This window comes from Lolium perenne, chromosome 6 (assembly GCF_019359855.2).
Source record: "Lolium perenne isolate Kyuss_39 chromosome 6, Kyuss_2.0, whole genome shotgun sequence".
NCBI lineage: Eukaryota > Viridiplantae > Streptophyta > Magnoliopsida > Poales > Poaceae > Lolium > Lolium perenne.
In genome coordinates, this window is record NC_067249.2 from 222692458 (window position 1) to 222714383 (window position 21926).

Sequence of the window (21926 nt, forward strand, 5' to 3'; positions counted from 1 at the left end):
GGAGCTACAACCGAACCATAGAGGATCTGTAGCTGCGGCCAACAAAGGGCAACGTCCACTAGAGGTGCACACAAAGAAGGATTTACCATCATTGTGAATATGAAGTTTTTTTTTCAAAAATAAGGTCGTAAAAAGAATACTAATCCATGCGATTCATATTACTTGTTACTAGTATGGATGTACATATACCTATAACTAAATATGTCTAAATACATATATATTAGAGACAATTAATATGGACCGGAGGCAGTATTGTATTTTGTAAAAAAAAAAACAATAGAAACCCTGTCAATACTATAGTCCAAATTGAGCCTTTATTCTGAAACAAATCAATAGTCATATTTAAAAGTTTCACAAAATTCTGAAAAAGTACCTATGCAGTGAAGGATGTATAGTGCAAAAGTGTAAAATCTCGATGTGAAATGGTTTGTGTTCTAACAAGAAAATTATAAATGTGTTAATCCCTGTATAGTGAACATTGTACGCTTTCAAAATTCCAAAGTTTTCCTGATTTTTTCATAGTTTGCCTAGAATATAAAGAATTTCAAAGATTTTGCACGCCTTGTAGGATACACCATTGGCTACATCAAAAAAATCTAAACTTTTTTGAAACTTGTGAATATGATTTTCAAAAATTTGAGATAAAGAGGTCCCTGGAGCTTGGCCTATATATGCTCACTTTCGAAGAAGAAAAAATGCTATAAGTATAAAAAGTGGTTTCATTTTGCAATACGTCCTTAATCGTTACTCTTGAACTTTGGGTGACACAACACAATTTCTTGGGAGTGAAAATGGTGAACTATTACAAATATATATGCACTAAATCAGAGACAGCTAATATAGAACAAGTGCGTACTATATATAACGGAGGGAGTTTCTATAGTTGGATATTTTTGAAGTGTTCTATGAATTTTTGGTAGTATATGCAAGAGAGAGAAGTAAATATGGCCAATCTTACCCTTGTCAATCGATTGCCAGAATACATCTCATAAATTGGAAAATCTTTCTCAAAATAGTTCCAAACGTATAGATGTGCGGATAGGATCGAGCAAGACAATTGGATGGGCCCATACTCCCATGTGTCGTGCGGGCGCTTATATATACACCTCTCGCGGTAGCCAAGCCAGCCAGCCCGCCCTCACGCGCGCTGCTACAGTGTGACTCGCATAGGCAGCCATGGGACGCCGTACGCACGTCGTCCAAGCTGCCCCAGCGGCGGCGCTTCTTCTCGTCTTCGTCCAGCTGCTCGCGTCGTGGTCATCCTTCGCCGTTGCCACCGACCCGCCCTTCTCCTGCGGCGGGCCGTCCACCGCGCCGTTCTGCGACCGGAAGCTGCCGATCGATCAGCGCGCCGGGGACCTAGTGTCGAAGCTGACGCTGGAGGAGAAGATCTCGCAGCTCGGCGACGAGTCGCCCGCCGTGGCCCGGCTGGGCGTGCCGGCGTACAAGTGGTGGTCGGAGGCACTGCACGGCGTTGCCAACGCCGGCCGCGGCATCCACCTCGACGGCCCGCTCCGCGCTGCCACCAGCTTCCCGCAGGTCATCCTCACCGCTGCGTCCTTCAACCCGCATCTCTGGTACCGCATCGGCCAGGTACGTACACGAACACAGTACTCTTCCTAGCTAGCGACCGTTTCATCACCATTCTGCCTCTGAGATGTGTCAAGAGTCTCTAGAGTTTTTCATTCGAGGGGTCATTATTTCGTACTAATTGCTACTATACCTTAGTTCACTAATATGCCAAAACGTTTTACATTTGTGAACAAAGATTGTATATTTGAGAACGATATGATGATAATGGCGACGATGATGATCAGAGACCAAGAAGCTGGGTTTCTGAAAGTGATGTGAAAAAAGTGGCCTAATTTCAGTTCAGGAGACAGGGGAATTAAGTATGGAGTCCGTTAGTGTAATGGGGCACTCCGCACTCGGTAGCCCGAAAGCTGGTAAACCATCACCAACCGGGTATACCACTTTCGATTTTTGAACACCTAACTACCGGTACGAACGTGGTAGGTGCATGCAGCTTTTGAATTTGTCAAAACTCCAAAGCGTGCGTTCTGTAATTCTATAGTGGTATCCTTCTAGAACGAGATATATACCATACATCACAGAAACGGGGAAATGTGTACGAAATGTTAAGAAAACAGAGCAACCTAATAATCAACCAGAGGAGTATCTTCTGAACTTGATGATGTTCCCTGACCTCTGAACCTGAACGGATAGGTGATCGGGACGGAGGCGCGGGGCGTCTACAACAATGGTCAGGCGGAGGGACTCACCTTCTGGGCTCCCAACATCAACGTGTTCCGTGACCCGAGATGGGGCAGGGGCCAGGAGACCCCCGGCGAGGACCCGACGATGACCGGCAAGTACGCCGCCGTGTTTGTCCGCGGCGTCCAGGGCTACGGCATCTCCGGCGCCATCAACTCATCCGATCTAGAGGCCTCCGCCTGCTGCAAGCACTTCACCGCCTACGACCTCGAGAACTGGAAGGGCGTCACGCGCTTCGCTTTCGACGCCAAGGTACTACAACCGCTGTCCGGACGCCATTGATGGCAGCCAGCTTCCTAGTTCCTACGTACTCTCCGTCGTCGCCAGGTTCTTTCTTGGAAGTCTGATCTTACGCGAAATTTTGTTCAGGTGACAGCGCAGGATCTGGCGGACACCTACAACCCACCCTTCAAGAGCTGCGTCGAGGACGGTGGCGCCAGTGGCATCATGTGCTCCTACAACCGCGTCAACGGCGTTCCCACCTGCGCCGATCAGAACCTACTGACCAAAACCGCGAGAGGGGACTGGGGGTTTAACGGGTAAGAAGGTTCAGTAAAGAAGTGCAAAGTTCGTACCTGTTACTTCAGAAAAGAGTAGCCTAATTATTAAGAAAACACTAGCCTAATTATTCAGATAAAACTGTATCCTTGAATTATTCAGAAAAGACTGTATCCTCGAATTATTCAGAAAAGACTAGCCTAATTATTCAGAAAAGAAAGAATAGCAGTGACTGACTGACTGACGCTTGCAAGTTTCATCTGTTGACCAGATACATCACTTCGGACTGTGACGCCGTGGCCATCATCCATGACGTCCAGGGATATGCCAAAGAGCCGGAGGATGCAGTTGCAGATGTGCTCAAGGCCGGTATGAGCTTTTTCATGACTCTAGCTAGTTGTCAACGATGCATGTCATATGACCCACTACAGTTTCTGAAAGATGAGCTATTCCACTGCATAGTGCATATCATGCCCGTTGCTGTGACGTATCAAGATTGGAACACACTGGGCAGTTAGGACATCATAATAACTGAGAACTAAAAGCATGATTCTTGGACAAGATAATATGGCAAATGCATGGAGGCTAGGTTAGGTCATTTAGCTGCAAACAAAAGTTGATTTATTGGATTTTAAAAGAGTTTGGCTACAGTGCACTGCTCCAGCTCTCTGTTTTTGCTGATTTGGGCAGTTGAATCCAATAGAAATAATGCATGGCATGCCATTGAACACCATGATATCATCCAACTACGAGCTGTCCCTTACAAAGATAAGACCACCTTGGCATGCGGGACATACGGAAAAAGACCGTAGCCATGGAAGCCTGGAAATATCTTAGACGTGGGAAATGCCGCAACTACTTTAGATTAATGCCACGTCTTGAACTAGATACCACTCGACTCCCATATCATATTGAATTGATGAGCCATCAGTTCATCCAAAAGTTTGAACTGTTGGAACAAGGGGTGATAATATATATTTTAACATATTATACCACCGCTTTTCATCAGATTGGTCTTTTGTGATAGTTGGTTCATAAAAGTATCTAACATGATATCAAAGCCTGAGGTCTTGTGTTTAGGGTCTCAGCCCCGAGTTTTCTCCTGGGCTAGTACAATGTGGATGAGTTATTCCACTGCGTATAGGGATGAAAACGGAGCGGATATGGATGAAACTGAGTGCTGCCACATTTGTTTTCATATTATTTCACGGAAGCAAAAGTAAATACAGAAATCCCATAAATAAATATGGCACGAGAATGGAGCAGGAAGCGGACTTTGTCGGAACCAAGAAACCCCTTGGATCATGCACGAAAACTGAAACAAACCAACAAACTTGTCTTCATTCCTAATATGAAATCAAATATGATGATATAATAAGATTGTAAGTTATCACAAATTATATGTGGAATATGGGCAGGATCGAACCGTTGAAGCCTCCTCGAACGCGGGAAGGAATTATGTGGCACCTGCAAGTGTTGGGATGGGCTAATATGTGCATTTTGATTAACAAACTAAAACAGAACTTCCATATTAGTTGCACACAGGTTAAGTTAGGTCACTGAAACCGCAAGCAAAAGTTGATTTAGTGGGTTCTGAAAGAGTTTTGTTTTTCAATGCACTGCTACAACTCTCTGATTTTGCTGATTTGAGCACTTGACCCATAAGAAATAATTCATGGCATGCCACTGAACATCATGATATCATACAGTTGCAAGCTGGTCCCTTATAAAAGGAAGACAACCTCAGCATGCAAATGTAGATGTGCTTAATACAATTGTGCTGGCGTTAGATGGCACAAGGGCACAAGTCAACAGTGACAGTCTAAATCGACCAAACCAATAATGCGACAACCCACACAGCTGCGGCAATACATAAGTAAATCAAGGACTTACTTAATTTACTAGTAAAACAGCATGAACCATGCTAAGAAAAATCAGTAAAGAAATTCTTACCATCTGTATTCTGTAACCTGAAACCCTTTCAGGAATGGACGTGAACTGCGGCGGCTACGTGCAGACGCACGGCCTGTCTGCGATCCAGCAAGGTAAGATCACAGAGAAGGACATCGACAGAGCCCTACACAACCTCTTCACCATCAGGATGAGGTTGGGCCTCTTCAACGGCGACCCCAAATACAACCGGTACGGCAACATCGGCGCCGACCAGGTGTGCAAGCAGGAGCACCAGAACCTGGCTCTTCAGGCCGCGCAAGACGGCATCGTCCTGCTCAAGAACGACGGCGGCGCCCTGCCCCTGTCCAAGACCAAGGTCTCGTCCATCGCCGTCATCGGACACAACGGGAACAACGCGACGTTGCTGCTCGGAAACTACTTTGGCCCGCCGTGCATCTCCGTCACGCCGCTCCAGGCGATCCAGGGGTACGTCAAAGACGCCAGGTTCGTCGCCGGGTGCAACGCCGCCGTCTGCAACGTGTCCAACATCGGCGAGGCGGTGCATGTGGCGAGCTCGGCAGACTACGTGGTCTTGTTCATGGGGCTGGATCAGGATCAGGAGAGGGAGGAGGTCGATCGGCTGGAGCTGGGGCTCCCGGGGATGCAGGAGAAGCTCATCAACAGCGTCGCTGAGGCGGCGAAGAAGCCGGTGATCTTGGTGCTGCTTTGCGGTGGCCCCGTGGATGTGACCTTCGCCAAGAACAATCCCAAGATTGGCGCCATCGTCTGGGCTGGGTACCCCGGCCAGGCTGGGGGCATCGCCATTGCCCAGGTCCTCTTCGGCGAGCACAACCCCGGTGAGATTTCTTTCACAATTGCACTTAATTACTCGGAAACCTGAACCTCATCAGGTACAATTAAGCTGTACTAATTTGCTGGATCATCAGGTACAATTAAGCTGTACTAATTTGCTGGATCATCAGGTGGGAGGCTGCCTGTGACATGGTACCCGAAGGAGTTCACGGCGGTGCCGATGACGGACATGCGGATGCGCGCCGACCCGGCAACGGGCTACCCTGGGCGCACCTACAGGTTCTACAAAGGCAAGACCGTGTACAGCTTCGGCTACGGTCTCAGCTACTCAAAGTACTCCCACAGTTTCGTGTCCAAGGGCACAAAGCCACCATCCATGACCGGCATCGACGGCCTAAAGGCGATTGAGTCGGCGGCGGGCACCGTGAGCTACGACGTGGAGGAGATCGGCGCGGAGGCCTGTGACAAGCTCAAGTTCCCGGCGCTGGTGAGTGTGCAGAACCAGGGGACCATGGACGGCAGGCACCCGGTGCTGCTCTTCCTGCGGTGGCCGAACGCGACGGACGGGCGGCCGGCGAGCCAGCTGATCGGGTTCCAGAGCGTGCACCTAAGGGCGGCGCAGACGGCGCACGTGGAGTTCGAGGTGAGCCCATGCAAGCACTTCAGCCGGGCGGCGAAAGACGGCAGGAAGGTGATCGACCAGGGATCGCACTTCGTCGGGGTCGGCGAGGACGAGTTCGAGATGAGCTTCATGGCTTGAGTTTATCTACATGCATGCTTGTGTGTTCACGCGATGAGGCTTTTAGTCGACCGAAGTTAAGTTATCTCACGGTTTTACGCTATAGTGTAACCCACTCGAAAATGAGAAAAATCTCACTTACATACAACCGACTCGCTTAACTGAACAAATGAAAAATCTTACTTATGAACCACTATCTCATGCAACGGGAACCATATTTTCAGTTAAAACTCAATTACAACTACAAAAGTACAGTTATAATTCACTTTCAACTCACCAACAAACATGATGAAAATCAAAGTTTTGCGGATGAACCAAGCTCTAACTCAATTCTTAATTCCCTAAAAAAAATTAATTATTTGTCGTCTAAGAAAAAACTCAATAGAAAGGATTGGTACCGTCTTGAGATTAATTAAGTGATAAACTCTCTTCATCGATCTAATGTTACTATAATACGAAAAATCGAGAGCCATATTTTTAAGACAATTGGTAACAATACTGGAGTGGAATGTATTAGAGCATGTCTAACAGACCCCTTAAATTTTTGCACACGAGTAGAGGGCCCTGTATTCGATTTCGATCGGCCAAAAACTCGTCCGATCTAGCAGACCCCGTATCCCTAAACTGTAAAAGGGCATATTTTTAGAATATGCCAAACAACTTTTTCCCTCTTCTTCCTCCTCCGGCCGACGACAAAAGCACGGCCTCAACTGCTAGCCTTGGTTGCAGCTATGCGCGGTGAATTCAATTGAATTGGCAGTCAAGGTCCATGTGTATTGCCATATAGATTTCTAATTTAACTTCCCACGGAGAGAGACCGCCGAAGCCACCAAATAGATTGAGTCAGAGATGCATCTATATCGCTGCAGAGTGCTGAGCACATAACCAAATCGAGCCGATGCGGACGCGCTCGCGGCCAACGAGGACCATGCGAGCCGATGTGGACGCGCTCACGGCCGACGCGCGGCGCCTGTGGGACGGGTGGCTGAGGCTCGCGGCCAGGCGGAGGACGACGCTACCAAGGACGCGCTCGTCACCACGGCGGCCGAGGCCTTCCTGGAGTTCCTGGCCAGGGAGATGGACGGCGGTGGGGTCCCGGAGGCGGACGCGGCCAGGGCCGACACGATCCATGCAGCTGCCACGGCGAGACTGCAGATCGACGGCGGTGTGCAGTTGTGATTTTCTGAAAGTTCAGCCCCCCACGAGTGAGGGGTTTGTTGGTCCTGTATTCAGCCTCTCGCCCCGCACAAGTAGGGGGCGAAGAGCCGCCCCGTATTCAAAACTGTGAAAAATTGATGCGGGGGCCTATTTTACGTGGCCTGCTAGACGGTCGGGCAGAGTCCAACCCTGTATTTCGACGGTTATTATACGGGTTTGACCCTTTTAGGGGTCTGTTAGACATGCTCTTACCTGGCATTGGATCCTAGGCTAGGAGAGGCAGAGCGCAACACAACCACATCAGCACAACCAGCAGTCCATGATTCCTGGGAGAAGGACGGCGCGACCATGAGGCTAAGCTAGGGCGAGGTGCGGGGCCGGTGTGGCAAGCCGTCCTAACGGCTAAGCGGCGACGAAGTGGTGGCGCGCGTCCTGCCTCTGCGAGCGAGGGAGTCAAGGTTCCATTATTGTTCGGTCGATTTCGTTCGGCACATATGGTTCGTGTTGGGCATCATGGGCTCATGGCCGGGCCAGAGAAGATAGTCAACGGATTATTGGGCTGCAGCCTGGATCAAGTCGAAATATAGGCCGTAGGCCGGACATTTTGCTGCGCCCGGGCGGGGGTTGGCGGGGTTTCCCTATACCCCGCTCATTAGCGGGAGTTAACTGGCATCGCCTGAAGGAAAACCTGGGTGGGAGCAGTAGCCCGCTAGTTGCATCCTCCTACCCACTAACAAAGATACCTGGTACGAACGCTAGCTTTAACGATATAGCAACTATTTTTCGAATCTAAACAAATTATGATTGAGAAAAAAATCACATCCAAAACAGTTCGAATTACAAACATGTTCAGATTTCAAAATTTTCACCAAATTCAAATTTACTTGAATTAGAAATTCGCTTGGATTTTAAAAATGCTCGAATTTAAATTTGCTTCAATTTAAATTTTCTTGAATTTTAAAAATGCTCAAGTTTAAAATTGCTCGAATTTGAAAAACGCTCAAAAGCAGAAAAGGAAAAATAGAAAAAAAAGGAAACCCGACAGAACTAGGAAAAAGAACCGAAAGAAAAAAACCCTTACCAAATGGGCCACGGCCCGCTCGCTCCCACATGCGTGCGAGGCTTAATACGCCCCGGTAATGGGCGGAAAATAGGATTGGCGGGGGTAGCGTTAGCGATGGTTTATATGCATCGCTATGGGGGGGACCGTTAGTGGGCTTGGCCCATATGGTTCGGTTGTTTCGGAAAGGCTACGCACGCATGTACGCCCTGTTCGTATGAAGAACGTACATAGTTGAACAAAAATTCACATTCAAAATTTACTCATATTCCAAATTTTCCTGAATTCGAAATTTCTTTAGATTTAAATTTCGTAATTTAAATTTTTTGTTAAAAAACGTTCAGAATTTTAAAAAACCAGAAAAATGAAAACCGGCAGAAAACCGAAGAAATCATCAAAGAAGAATAAAAAACCCGAACCAGAAATCTCTAAAAGTTTCCTAAAACCGAAAAAGACCAGGACAACGCAAATGGATTGTTTGATGATATTTTATCATGGTTTTATAGATTACATAGATTTTAAATCACAACTGTAAGTGTGTGCAAAATATCAAGAAGATTTCCCAAGTAAACGAAAAGGGACAAAGAATCATATATATATATGGACGTAAAGAGAGAGACATGTATTTGATTCAGGCACTAGAAATGATTTGGTAGGCATTGGGATACACACCCGTACACACCCTGTGGTAGCTAAGAGTTCTGCATGGCCTGTTTTGTTAAGAAAAGTATTATGGGGAGGACCTGTGCTGGTTGATTAATGGACATGTCAATTACGTGGGACATTCATCAGCAGGTACACGTGCATGGCCTGTTTTTCTAAGCTGCGCGTACGTGTGTAATCTTGCCGTTGGCAAGTTGTTTAGTTTGGATAAGTATCAACTATAAGGTCGAAAAAATCACCTTGTCACAAAATCTGGTTTCAGTGAGACGAAACGGCATGCGCTTAAGCAAAGTGATTTTTTCGAACATCTCCATATGACCCTAAATTTGCCATACATGATGCCATAAGTGTAACGATAAGGAATATCTGAAAAATTTCACAAATTTTTAGTTACATGATGTCGTCTAGCTCTATCAAAAAGAACCTCATCATCGTGCCAGTTAAATTTTTAGTTACAAACTTTCGTATTTTACCTAACCTTCAAAAGGATACTTGTTTCAAATTTATTTTGGCGTACAAGAAACAAATCCCATCTTGATTCGAGCACCACAGCCTCCAAACGACGCCGATGCCGATATCGGCATGGTCAGAACAGCTATGCTCGACGCCACTTCTAGGTCACCGTCGGGATGCACCCTCAACCCTGTCCCCTTGTTCGATCACTGACACACCAGAGATACCGCAGGGGCCAATGACGAACATACATGCTGATGGCTATGCCGAACGTGCACGCCGATGTGGGCACGGCCACGCCGCCCCGCTATGATGGACGCCACAGACCACCGCCAGATATTTCCCTTCGCCACCACACTCCCCTAGCACCCATCTATACACGCTAGGAAGGAGAGACGCTAGTTTTTCTCTACATTGCTCGCGCTCATGTCCAAAACCGTCAGTCAAAGTGTCGAGGTCGTCGTCGATGTCCTCGACCTTTTTTTCTCTTCTTTGCATGGTTGAACGCGTCTAGTTCATATCTATCTAATGCGTCTGGTCTCACCTCATGCAGTTCTTGTAGGATAACGTAGCATAGAAAACAAAAAATTTCCTACCGCGAACACGAAATCCAAGCCAAGATGCAATCTAGAAGACGGTAGCAACGAGGGGATGATCAAGACTAACCCTTGAAGAGATTCCAAAGCCTATAAGAGTAGGCTCTTATTGCTGCGGTAGACGATCACTTGCCGCTTGCAAAAGCGCGTAGAAGATCTTGATCACGATCGCTTCCGGCGCCACGAACGGGCAGCACCTCCGTACTCGGTCACACGTTCGGTTGTTGATGAAGACGACGTCCACCTCCCCGTTCCAGCGGGTAGCGGAAGTAGTAGCTCCTCTTGAATCCGACAGCACGACGGCGTGGTGTCGGTGGTGGTGGAGAAATCCGGCGGAGCTTCGCTTAAGCGTGCGGGATGTGGTGGAGGAGAGAGACCGCTAGGGTTTGGGGAGAGAGGGGGGTTGGGCGCCGGCCCTCTAAGGGGTGCGGCCAAGGCTGAGGCTTGAAGTGTTCAGCCCCCTCTCTATGCCCCTCATTATATAGGTGGAAGCCCCAAGAGTTCTAGTCCAAGTCTTCGAATAAGACCCCAACACTAAAACCTCCCATATGTGGGAAACCTACTCAAGGAGGGAGTCCCACCCAAGGTGGGATTCCCACCTTTCCTTGAGGTGGGTTTGGCCGGCCACCCTAGGGGAGTCCACCTTGGACTCCTCCCCTTTAGGGTTGGCTGGTCATGCAAGTGGAGTCTCTTTGGGACTCCACTTTCCAAAGTGCCATTCTTCCGGACTTTTCTAGAACCTTCTAGAACCTGCCATAAATGCACCGGATCATTTCCAAACTTGGAATATGACTTCCTATATATGAATCTTATTCTCCGGACCATTCCGGAACTCCTCGTGATGTCCGGGATCTCATCCGGGACTCCGAACAAATATTCGAACTCCATTCCATATTCAAGTTCTACCATTTCAACATCCAACTTTAAGTGTGTCACCCTACGGTTCGTGAACTATGCGGACATGGTTGAGTACTCACTCCGACCAATAACCAATAGCGGGATCTGGAGATCCATAATGGCTCCCACATATTCAACGATGACTTTAGTGATCGAATGAACCATTCACATACGATACCAATTCCCTTTGTCACGCGATATTTTACTTGTCCGAGGTTTGATCTTCGGTATCACTCTATACCTTGTTCAACCTCGTCTCCTGACAAGTACTCTTTACTCGTACCGTGGTATGTGGTCTCTTATGAACTTATTCATATGCTTGCAAGACATTAGACGACATTCCACCGAGAGGGCCAGAGTATATCTATCCGTCATCGGGATGGACAAATCCCACTGTTGATCCATATGCCTCAACTCATACTTTCCGGATACTTAATCCCACCTTTATAGCCACCCATTTACGCAGTGGCGTTTGATGTAATCAAAGTACCTTTCCGGTATAAGTGATTTACATGATCTCATGGTCATAAGGACTAGGTAACTATGTATCGAAAGCTTATAGCAAATAACTTAATGACGAGATCTTATGCTACGCTTAATTGGGTGTGTCCATTACATCATTCATACAATGACATAACCTTGTTATTAATAACATCCAATGTTCATGATTATGAAACTAATCATCCATTAATCAACAAGCTAGTTAAGAGGCATACTAGGGACTTCTTTGTTTGTCTACATATCACACATGTACTTATGTTTCGGTTAATACAATTATAGCATGATATATAAACATTTATCATAAACATAAAGATATAAATAATAACCACTTTATTATTGCCTCTAGGGCATATCTCCTTCAGTCTCCCACTTGCACTAGAGTCAATAATCTAGTTTACATTTGTAAAGATATAACACCTTGGCCTTCTGGTGCTTTATCATGTATTGCTCACGGGAGAGGTTTTTAGTCATCGGATCTGACATGCTCAGAAACGTATGTATTTTGTAATTCATTTGCGTCTCAACGCAACACTCATTTCCAAATGAGTTGGCATTAAATATGTTTGATCTTCTGGTGGAACCTTAATTCCGCTGTCTGAAATATGTCACTTATATTGTCACACACAATATAGCTTCAAAGTTACGACTGTCGGAACTACACCAAGTTCTCAAAGAACCTCTTGACTTAACATCCTTTGTCATTGTCAAAACAATGACATACTCTGCCTTCTTTTGTAGAATCCGTCACAATATTTAGAACTCTTCTAAATCTAGCATAGACAACTTCTAGCTCATTGTGCTACCTTTTAAACAACACTTAGTCTAATTTGAGATTGAAATTATATTTTATATGTGACAAAACCAATATCGGTGTAACACCTTACAGTGATTTGTTTGTCATTTCTTCATACAAAAATATATATATATATCCTTAGTTCTTCTAAAGTACTCAAGGATATTCTTACTGTCGTCCAATGATCATCATATGAATCATTCTGGTAAATGCTCATAACACTTTATAGCACATGATATCTGATTGTGTACATATTATTCGTGATCTATAATCACTCATGTGTTTTTACTCTTTGAGTGTCAGATACACTCAAGTCTTGTTAAAACTTTACATGACAAGAACATCTTCTTAATATTTCTATATTGAACTATTTCAATATCCATTCTATGTACTTTGACTTAAACTTATTTTGTGTTTCAATCTATCTTCATAGATCTTGACACTAAATTTGTTTCAGTCATTATCTTTTCATTGAAGTTAATTTCTCAATGAAACCTTTTTAATCAAGTATATAATTACATCATTTATAACCAACTATATGTCATCTACATAAGTATTATAAATATGTCTCAGCGCTCCCACTTAATTTCTTGCAAATGCAAGCCTCTTCATCGTCTCTGATGAAATCAAAAACTCTTTGACTATTTCATCCAGTGAAGATTCAAACTCCGCGATACTTACTTCATCCAATTGAAGTTCGTATACCTATCTAGTATTTCATGGACCAGCAAAACTCTTGGTTTGTATCTAGTATACACCTTTAATATACACTTCTGTTAAGTAGTGTATTTTGCCATCCTACTAACATATCTCATAAAAGAAATATGTAGTGATTACTAGAATAATCCACATAGACTATAAGCATTGCTACGGAAGATCTAATCTTATCGTAGTCAACTCTTTGAACTTTGTCGTAAACAACTTTTCAATAAGTTGAGCTTCTTCAAGGATATTTCATCCAAGTCCATCAATTTCATAGATCCATTTACTTTCAAAAAGTATTCATCTATCTTGGATTTTATGGCGTATAGCCATTTTAACGAAGTCAGGGCCCATCATAACTTCTTTGTTTGTAGTTGGTTTATCATTGTTCAAAATCAATCCTTTGTCCACAAATCATTTATTTGATCACAAAGTAAACCATACCTACAAGGTTCAATATGTACTTCGATCTCCATGGCTAAAACACTTTGTAGTCATGGGAGCCATGATCGTCGTGGCCGCTTCCGAAACAAATTCCGATGCTGCGCTACTCTGATCATTATGCTCAGGTTCATAAACCTTATCAAATTATATTGTCCTCCCACTCAAAAACTTCACTCGAAACAATTTCTCGGAAATAAGAAACATTGACAAACACTTTTGTCTTTGTCTCGTGGGAAGAATTCCCAATTAAATCTCTGGGATAACCAACAAAGACATTCATCCGATTTTGCTTGACTATTAGGGTTTATACCCATGCCATAACTTGTATGGTGTCATTTCAACGGATCATGATGATGCTCTATTCAAAGGTAAAAGCGGTAGTCACTAAAGCATAATCCACAAAAATATAATGGCATCAATATTTTATCTCATCATTGATCCAACAAAATTTGGATATATCTCTTGGATACTTCATCATCACTATGATACTCCAAGAAACGTAAGTGGTAGAACAATTTCATAACTCTCTTAGATGTTCGCTAAAACTCGTAATTCAAATATTTCCACCATGATCCAATCATAGATATTTGATTTCTATTACGATGATTTCCACTTCATACTGAAATTTATTTGAATCCATTCAAATGTTTCAAACTTCTTCCTTATTGAATATATCCACATATATATACTCAATTCATTGTTGAAAGTTTTCATGAAGTAGAAGAATCTCCCGCACACAACTATGCCCAGTGAACCACATACATCATCATGTATTTTTCCACTAAGTTAGTTGTCCGTTCTACTTTTGGCCTATGAACGGTATTTTAATCATTCTCTTTAGAAAAGATTTGCAAGCGCCAAATGATTCAAAAATCAAATGACTCCAAAAATCCATTTGCATGGAGTTCCTTCATGCGTTCCTTTCTAACATGACCTAAATGGCGGTTCCACAAATAAGTGGAATTCAAATCATTTGCCTTATGGCATTTTAGCGTCAGTGTTATGTATGTGTGTTTCACCATTAAGATTTATAATAACTTATCCATCGTATATGGAGTAATGTCATAATTTGAACAACTCATTGTTTTTATTTGACCAGAGCAAAATAACAATTATTAAGTTCTTTATTATAAATTCTAAGGGCTAGATAGAATGCTAACGACGAACATAATAACACTTTATTTTGTTCCAGGCGAACATTCTTATCATATTCCTTGTCAGTCACTTAGGCCATTGTATTCTTGTATTGCGTTGTTTTGTATGACACTTCATACCAACCAATATAGTATTAATACCCAAGAATTTCATAGTGTGACTTAACTAGAAATACAACCATAACATGTATATCATTTATATACACCTGAGCTAGACTTTCTAGTCTTTTCTTTTTCTTTTTTTTTTGCCAAAATATCTTTTGCAGTTTCTCTTTTAGCTTTCCTCATTATTCAGAGAAACATATCAACTTCAATAACTTCTCGGTTTGTTGGTTAAATACCAATAACCTTGAGGTTCTTACTTTGAAGTTGATCATCATATGACAAGTGTTCCAGATTTCACTATTAGTAACTTTGTAATATGATGAACAATTTCACTCATAATTTTATCCATCATATCATGACGACTTTCCGAGACCATGTCTGTACATGCTAGGCTCGTAAAGTTTTAACCTTGGTATTTGCATGTGCAAATCTAGCTTGCACCCGTTGTATGCACTCGTAGAATCTATCACACCCGATCATCACGTGATGCTTCGAAACGACGAGTCTTAATAACGGTGCATATTAAGGATGGTCACTTCATGGATATGCGAATATTGTTAGTGCCCCAATAGTTGGAGGATTGTGACGCCTGGCGTCTTCAACCTTCATACATTCCCATAAAACTTATGAGTTTATGTAGTCTCACCAAATTATATTCTATTATCTTGTAATAAGGTCTTAGATATCACATATATCTCATACCTTGATTATTTCTGAAAACTAAATTTTCAGCTCCTTACTTTTCAAACAAATTTGAACTTCAAGTTTGACGGAGACAAGATAACTTTAGGTACTAATTGAAACCATAGCTCTTTGAATCAACAATGTGAGGTTTACTAAAAGTTTGCAATAGGACTTAATCAATTCTTGATTCTTTAACAATACGGTACCAATCCGTAAAGTTTCTTGTCAGATTTTAACAGTATTTCTATCTCAATTACAAGACTAGCGCATAGTAGTAAACGGATGCCAATACTACAAAATTAATTCAAAATACTACTCAAACTATGTTTATGATAATTAGTTCATGTTTTAATCTAATTACTAATGAACTCCCACTTAATACAACATCCCTCATAGTTGTTAAGTGGTACACGATCCAAATCCACTACACCAAAAACCGATCATCACGTGAGATGATGTAGCTTCAATGGTGAACATCAACATGTTGATCATATCATCCATATGACTCGTGTTCAACCTTTCGGTTTCCGTTGTCCCGAGGCCATGTCTGTACATGCTAGGCTCGTCAAGCAAACCCAAGTATTCCGCGTGTGCAACATGGCTTACACCCGTTGTATGTGAATCGTTGAATCTATCACATCCGATCATCACGAGATGCTTCGAAACGACGAACTATTACAACGGTGCATACGAGGGGAGAACACTTTATTATCTTGATATTAATGTGAGGGATCATCTTATAATGCTACCGTCGCGATCTAAGCAAAATAAGATGCATAAAGGATTAACATCACATGCAGTTCATATGTGATATGATATGGCCCTTTTGTCTTTGCGCCTTTGATCTTCATCTCCAAAGCACGGACATGATCTCCATCATCAACGGGCATGATCTCCATCATTGTCGGCGTAGTGTCAAGGTTCATGGCGCCGTCTTCATGGTTGTTCACCTCATGTAGCAACTATTACAACTACTTTGAAATACTACTCAACATGAAAATTAAAGACAACCATAAGGCTCCTGCCGGTTGCCACAATACAATAATGATCATCTCATACATATTCATCATCATATCATGGCCATATCACATCACCAAACCCTGCAAAAACAAGTTAGACGTCTCTAATTTGGTTTGCATATTTTACGTGGTTTAGGGTTTTCGAGAGAGATCTAATCTACCTACGAACATGAACCACAACGTTGATACTAATGTTTTCAATAGAAGAGTAAATTGAATCTTCACTATAGTAGGAGAGACAGACACCCGCAAAGCCTCTTATGCAATACAAGTTGCATGTCGAACGAGGAACAAGTCTCATGAACGCGGTCATGTAAAGTTAGTCCGAGCCGCTTCATCCCACTATGCCACAAAGATGCAAAGTACTCAAACTAAAGATAACAAGAGCATCAACGCCCACAAACCATTGTGTTCTACTCGTGCAACCATCTATGCATAGACACGGCTCTGATACCACTGTAGGATAACGTAGCATAGAAAACAAAAAATTTCCTACCGCGAACACGAAATCCAAGCCAAGATGCAATCTAGAAGACGGTAGCAACGAGGGGATGATCAAGACTAACCCTTGAAGAGATTCCAAAGCCTATAAGAGTAGGCTCTTATTGCTGCGGTAGACGATCACTTGCCGCTTGCAAAAGCGCGTAGAAGATCTTGATCACGATCGCTTCCGGCGCCACGAACGGGCAGCACCTCCGTACTCGGTCACACGTTCGGTTGTTGATGAAGACGACGTCCACCTCCCCGTTCCAGCGGGCAGCGGAAGTAGTAGCTCCTCTTGAATCCGACAGCACGACGGCGTGGTGTCGGTGGTGGTGGAGAAATCCGGCGGAGCTTCGCTTAAGCGTGCGGGATGTGGTGGAGGAGAGAGACCGCTAGGGTTTGGGGAGAGAGGGGGGTTGGGCGCCGGCCCTCTAAGGGGTGCGGCCAAGGCTGAGGCTTGAAGTGTTCAGCCCCCTCTCTATGCCCCTCATTATATAGGTGGAAGCCCCAAGAGTTCTAGTCCAAGTCTTCGAATAAGACCCCAACACTAAAACCTCCCATATGTGGGAAACCTACTCAAGGAGGGAGTCCCACCCAAGGTGGGATTCCCACCTTTCCTTGAGGTGGGTTTGGCCGGCCACCCTAGGGGAGTCCACCTTGGACTCCTCCCCTTTAGGGTTGGCTGGTCATGCAAGTGGAGTCTCTTTGGGACTCCACTTTCCAAAGTGCCATTCTTCCGGACTTTTCTAGAACCTTCTAGAACCTGCCATAAATGCACCGGATCATTTCCAAACTTGGAATATGACTTCCTATATATGAATCTTATTCTCCGGACCATTCCGGAACTCCTCGTGATGTCCGGGATCTCATCCGGGACTCCGAACAAATATTCGAACTCCATTCCATATTCAAGTTCTACCATTTCAACATCCAACTTTAAGTGTGTCACCCTACGGTTCGTGAACTATGCGGACATGGTTGAGTACTCACTCCGACCAATAACCAATAGCGGGATCTGGAGATCCATAATGGCTCCCACATATTCAACGATGACTTTAGTGATCGAATGAACCATTCACATACGATACCAATTCCCTTTGTCACGCGATATTTTACTTGTCCGAGGTTTGATCTTCGGTATCACTCTATACCTTGTTCAACCTCGTCTCCTGACAAGTACTCTTTACTCGTACCGTGGTATGTGGTCTCTTATGAACTTATTCATATGCTTGCAAGACATTAGACGACATTCCACCGAGAGGGCCCAGAGTATATCTATCCGTCATCGGGATGGACAAATCCCACTGTTGATCCATATGCCTCAACTCATACTTTCCGGATACTTAATCCCACCTTTATAGCCACCCATTTACGCAGTGGCGTTTGATGTAATCAAAGTACCTTTCCGGTATAAGTGATTTACATGATCTCATGGTCATAAGGACTAGGTAACTATGTATCGAAAGCTTATAGCAAATAACTTAATGACGAGATCTTATGCTACGCTTAATTGGGTGTGTCCATTACATCATTCATACAATGACATAACCTTGTTATTAATAACATCCAATGTTCATGATTATGAAACTAATCATCCATTAATCAACAAGCTAGTTAAGAGGCATACTAGGGACTTCTTTGTTTGTCTACATATCACACATGTACTTATGTTTCGGTTAATACAATTATAGCATGATATATAAACATTTATCATAAACATAAAGATATAAATAATAACCACTTTATTATTGCCTCTAGGGCATATCTCCTTCAGTTCTTTGTGGACGTCGATCTCATCTCGGCACCCCGCAGGCCACCTCCTTCGTGCCATCACTGTAGAGCTCCGTTTGAAAATCTAATCCTACCCGCGTATTGCCCCTTGTATCAGCGTCATGGGCCCACTTGTCATTCGATATACCGAAGCCCCACTCGTCCGCGTTTTGGTCAGGAATATGGCGATGCTTACGGTCAAACAAATATGGATGGGATGACGTGTCTTATCGGGCTCTACGTGGCCCCACTAGTCAGCAGATAACGGTCAAAGTTGTTGGCCTGTTGGGAAACCGGCCGTTCCAGCACTTGTGAGGGTTTCAGACAAGGGCTTGGGGAAAACTGAGAAAAAACTAAGGAGCTAGGGAAAACTGAGTACAACTAACGACCTGAGGGCACGAAAATAGAAAGCCCTAAAAATAAAGCAAGTAACAAAAACAACAACTATTAATTGTAAACTATTGTATTTTCGATTTAGTGAAGTAAACAAAATAAAACAAGAAAGAAAAAACAATAACAAAACAAAAAGATTGAGAGTGCGAGACTCCCCTTGCAGAAGTGATCTTTCTCCCCGGCAACGGCGCCAGAAAATCTTGATGTTGTGCATGGCTCCAGAAAATCTTGTTGGTGCTAAGTTGGCAAAGGAGCGTAATGTGCGGAGTTGGGAAACCCCAAGAGGAAGGTATGATGAGCACAACGGCAAGTTTTCCCTTAGTAATATAACCAAGGTTTAATCGACCAATAGGAGAAAAGCGTCGCTTCTGAAGGTGTTGCAAACCAACTAATGGAAGGGCACACTACCGGCGTCAGCATCAACGTGGAAACCTGCACACAAACAAGCAAATAACTTTGCCCCAACTAGTCACTGAGGTTGTCAAGATCACCAGTTTTGCTGAACACAAAGGGTTAACCTTATTGTGTAGATGAAGAATTGTTTGCAGAAAACAGTAAACTGGACATGATTGCAGTAGATGATTTATCAAAATTAAAAGAAAGGACCAGGGTCCACAGTTCACTAGCGGTGTCTCTCCATAACAGATATTACATGCTGGGTAAACAAATTACAGATGGACAATTGACAAATAAAGACTTCTTGTACTAAGCACGCAAGAGTAACACTATGAATAAATATGCGTGCATTACAACAAAATACATGGACCGTTAATCCAACTGCAGCTATGACTAATAATCCACCTTCAGGATTGCATCCGTGACACCATCTAGTATTAAGTTGCGAACAACACATAATTGCATTAAGCATTGTGTATAAAGTAAACAATAATACTACCCCTGAATAGCAAATTGTTGTTTTCTCCCTACTGGCAACAACACATCGACAACCAAACAGACTTCTGGCACTTCTCATGGTTAAATAGAGGCATGAACCCACTATCGAGCATAAATACACCCTCTTGGAGTCACAAGTATCAACTTGGCCAGAGCCTCTACTAGCAACGGAGAGCATGCAAGAATCATAAATAACATAGATAAATTAATCTCAACTAGAGTACTCTCTATTCATCGGATACCATCAACCCAACATGTAGCAATTACAATAATATGATCTTGATCATTTAGGGTAGCTGACAAGATCTAAACAATGAAGCATATGAGGAGTAGACAACCATCTAGCTACTGCTATGGACCCGTGGTCCCGTGGGGAACTACTCACGCATCGTCATGGAGGCAGTCATGGTGATGTAAAAGCCTTCAGCGATGATTTCTCCCTCCGATAGGGTGCGGGGAAGAGCTTCAGAACCCTCCTGAGATGGGTTCATCGATGGCGGCGGCTACAGACTTCTTTCGTGGATTTATTCTCGGGTGTTGAGGGTTTTTCTGCGACGAGGAATAAATAGGCTAAAGGGCGGAGCAAACGGAGGCCGTGTGGGCCCATACCACGGCCAAGCGTGGGCCCAGGGCTGGCCGCACCTGGCCCTGGTATGGCGCCCCTGGTCGCCTCCAGGTACCCCCCCTTCCGGCTCTGTCTTCGTTACGAAGTTTTAAGGTCCTGGGAATTTGTCCCGTGCAATTCCGAGAATATTTCATGTACAACTTTTCTGAAATACAAAAACAACAGAAAACAGGAACTAGCACTGTGGCATCTTGTTAATAGGTTAGTTCCCGAAAATGCTAAAATATGTATGAAAATGCACATAAAACATACACAAATAGAAACAAAACAAGCATGGAGCATCAAAAGTTATAGATACGTTTGCAACGTATCACTGATTGCAAGCATCGCCACATGCTTGAGACGGCTCGTGCGATGATGATTGCCGCCTCTCTTCCTCCTCACTTTTGGGCTGAAGCGGTGTCTATTTCCACCTATGTCATAGACCTTCGGCCCTCCACAGCCTTGCAGGGTGGGATTCCTCTTGAGCATCTTACTGACCGTGCTCTGCTTATTTGGTTGTGTTTGCTATGTCCTTCTTGCTCCACGCGAACACACGAAACTAACAGCTCAGTCGGTTGAGTGTGTCTTTCTTGGTTACAGTCATGAGCACACGGGCTATAAGCGTTGGGACCCTGTTTCTTGATGGATGCGCATTTCTCGGGATGTCCTTTTTGATGAGTCCCGTCCCTTCTACTCGTGTCCTTCCTTCTCCTTTTCCGTGGAGGACATATCCTTCCTCGCGTTTCCGGATTCTCCACCTACTCTGCATCCGGTTCCCACTCCTCGTTCCCCCATTGTTGCCCCGCCACAACCTCCACCCAACAGCCCTTCTCCACCTCCTACACCTTCTTCGCCATTGTCTCCATGATCTACACCTCCTTCCTCACATACGGCGGCTCCTCCCCTTTCTCCTCTTCCTTTTCACTACACTCGTCGCCCTCGCGATGTTGATGCTTGATGTCTACGCACATTCGTATTCCCGTAGACAGTGTTGGGCCTCCAAGAGCAGAGGTTTGTAGGACAGCAGCAAGTTTCCCTTAGGTGAATCGCCCAAGGTTTATCAAACTCAGGGAGGTAGAGGTCAAAGATATTCCTCTCAAGCAACCCTGCAATTAAGATGCAAAAAGTCTCTTGTGTCCCCAACACACCCAATACACTTGTCAAATGTATGGGCGCACTAGTTCGGCGAAGAGATAGTAAAACACAAGTGGTATGGGTGATAAATATAAGTGGTAATGTAAATATGCAGCAAATAAACATGTAGTAAAACAGTAAACGAACGGTGCCAACAAATAGTTTCGTTGGCACTAAAGAGTGTGTTGCTATGTTTCCA

General features: G+C 44.0%; 1 protein-coding gene across 1 annotated transcript; it reads left to right on the forward strand.

The window, feature by feature from the left end:
- The first annotated feature begins 1130 nt into the window (after positions 1–1130).
- LOC127305783 (probable beta-D-xylosidase 7) lies at positions 1131–6365 on the forward strand. Its single transcript, XM_051336311.2, has 6 exons — positions 1131–1593; positions 2227–2526; positions 2644–2813; positions 3044–3141; positions 4758–5522; positions 5649–6365. The coding sequence occupies exons 1-6, from the start codon at positions 1177–1179 to the stop codon at positions 6236–6238; spliced, it is 2340 nt and encodes a 779-aa protein (XP_051192271.1). The 5' UTR covers positions 1131–1176; the 3' UTR covers positions 6239–6365.
- The last annotated feature ends 15561 nt before the right edge of the window (positions 6366–21926 follow it).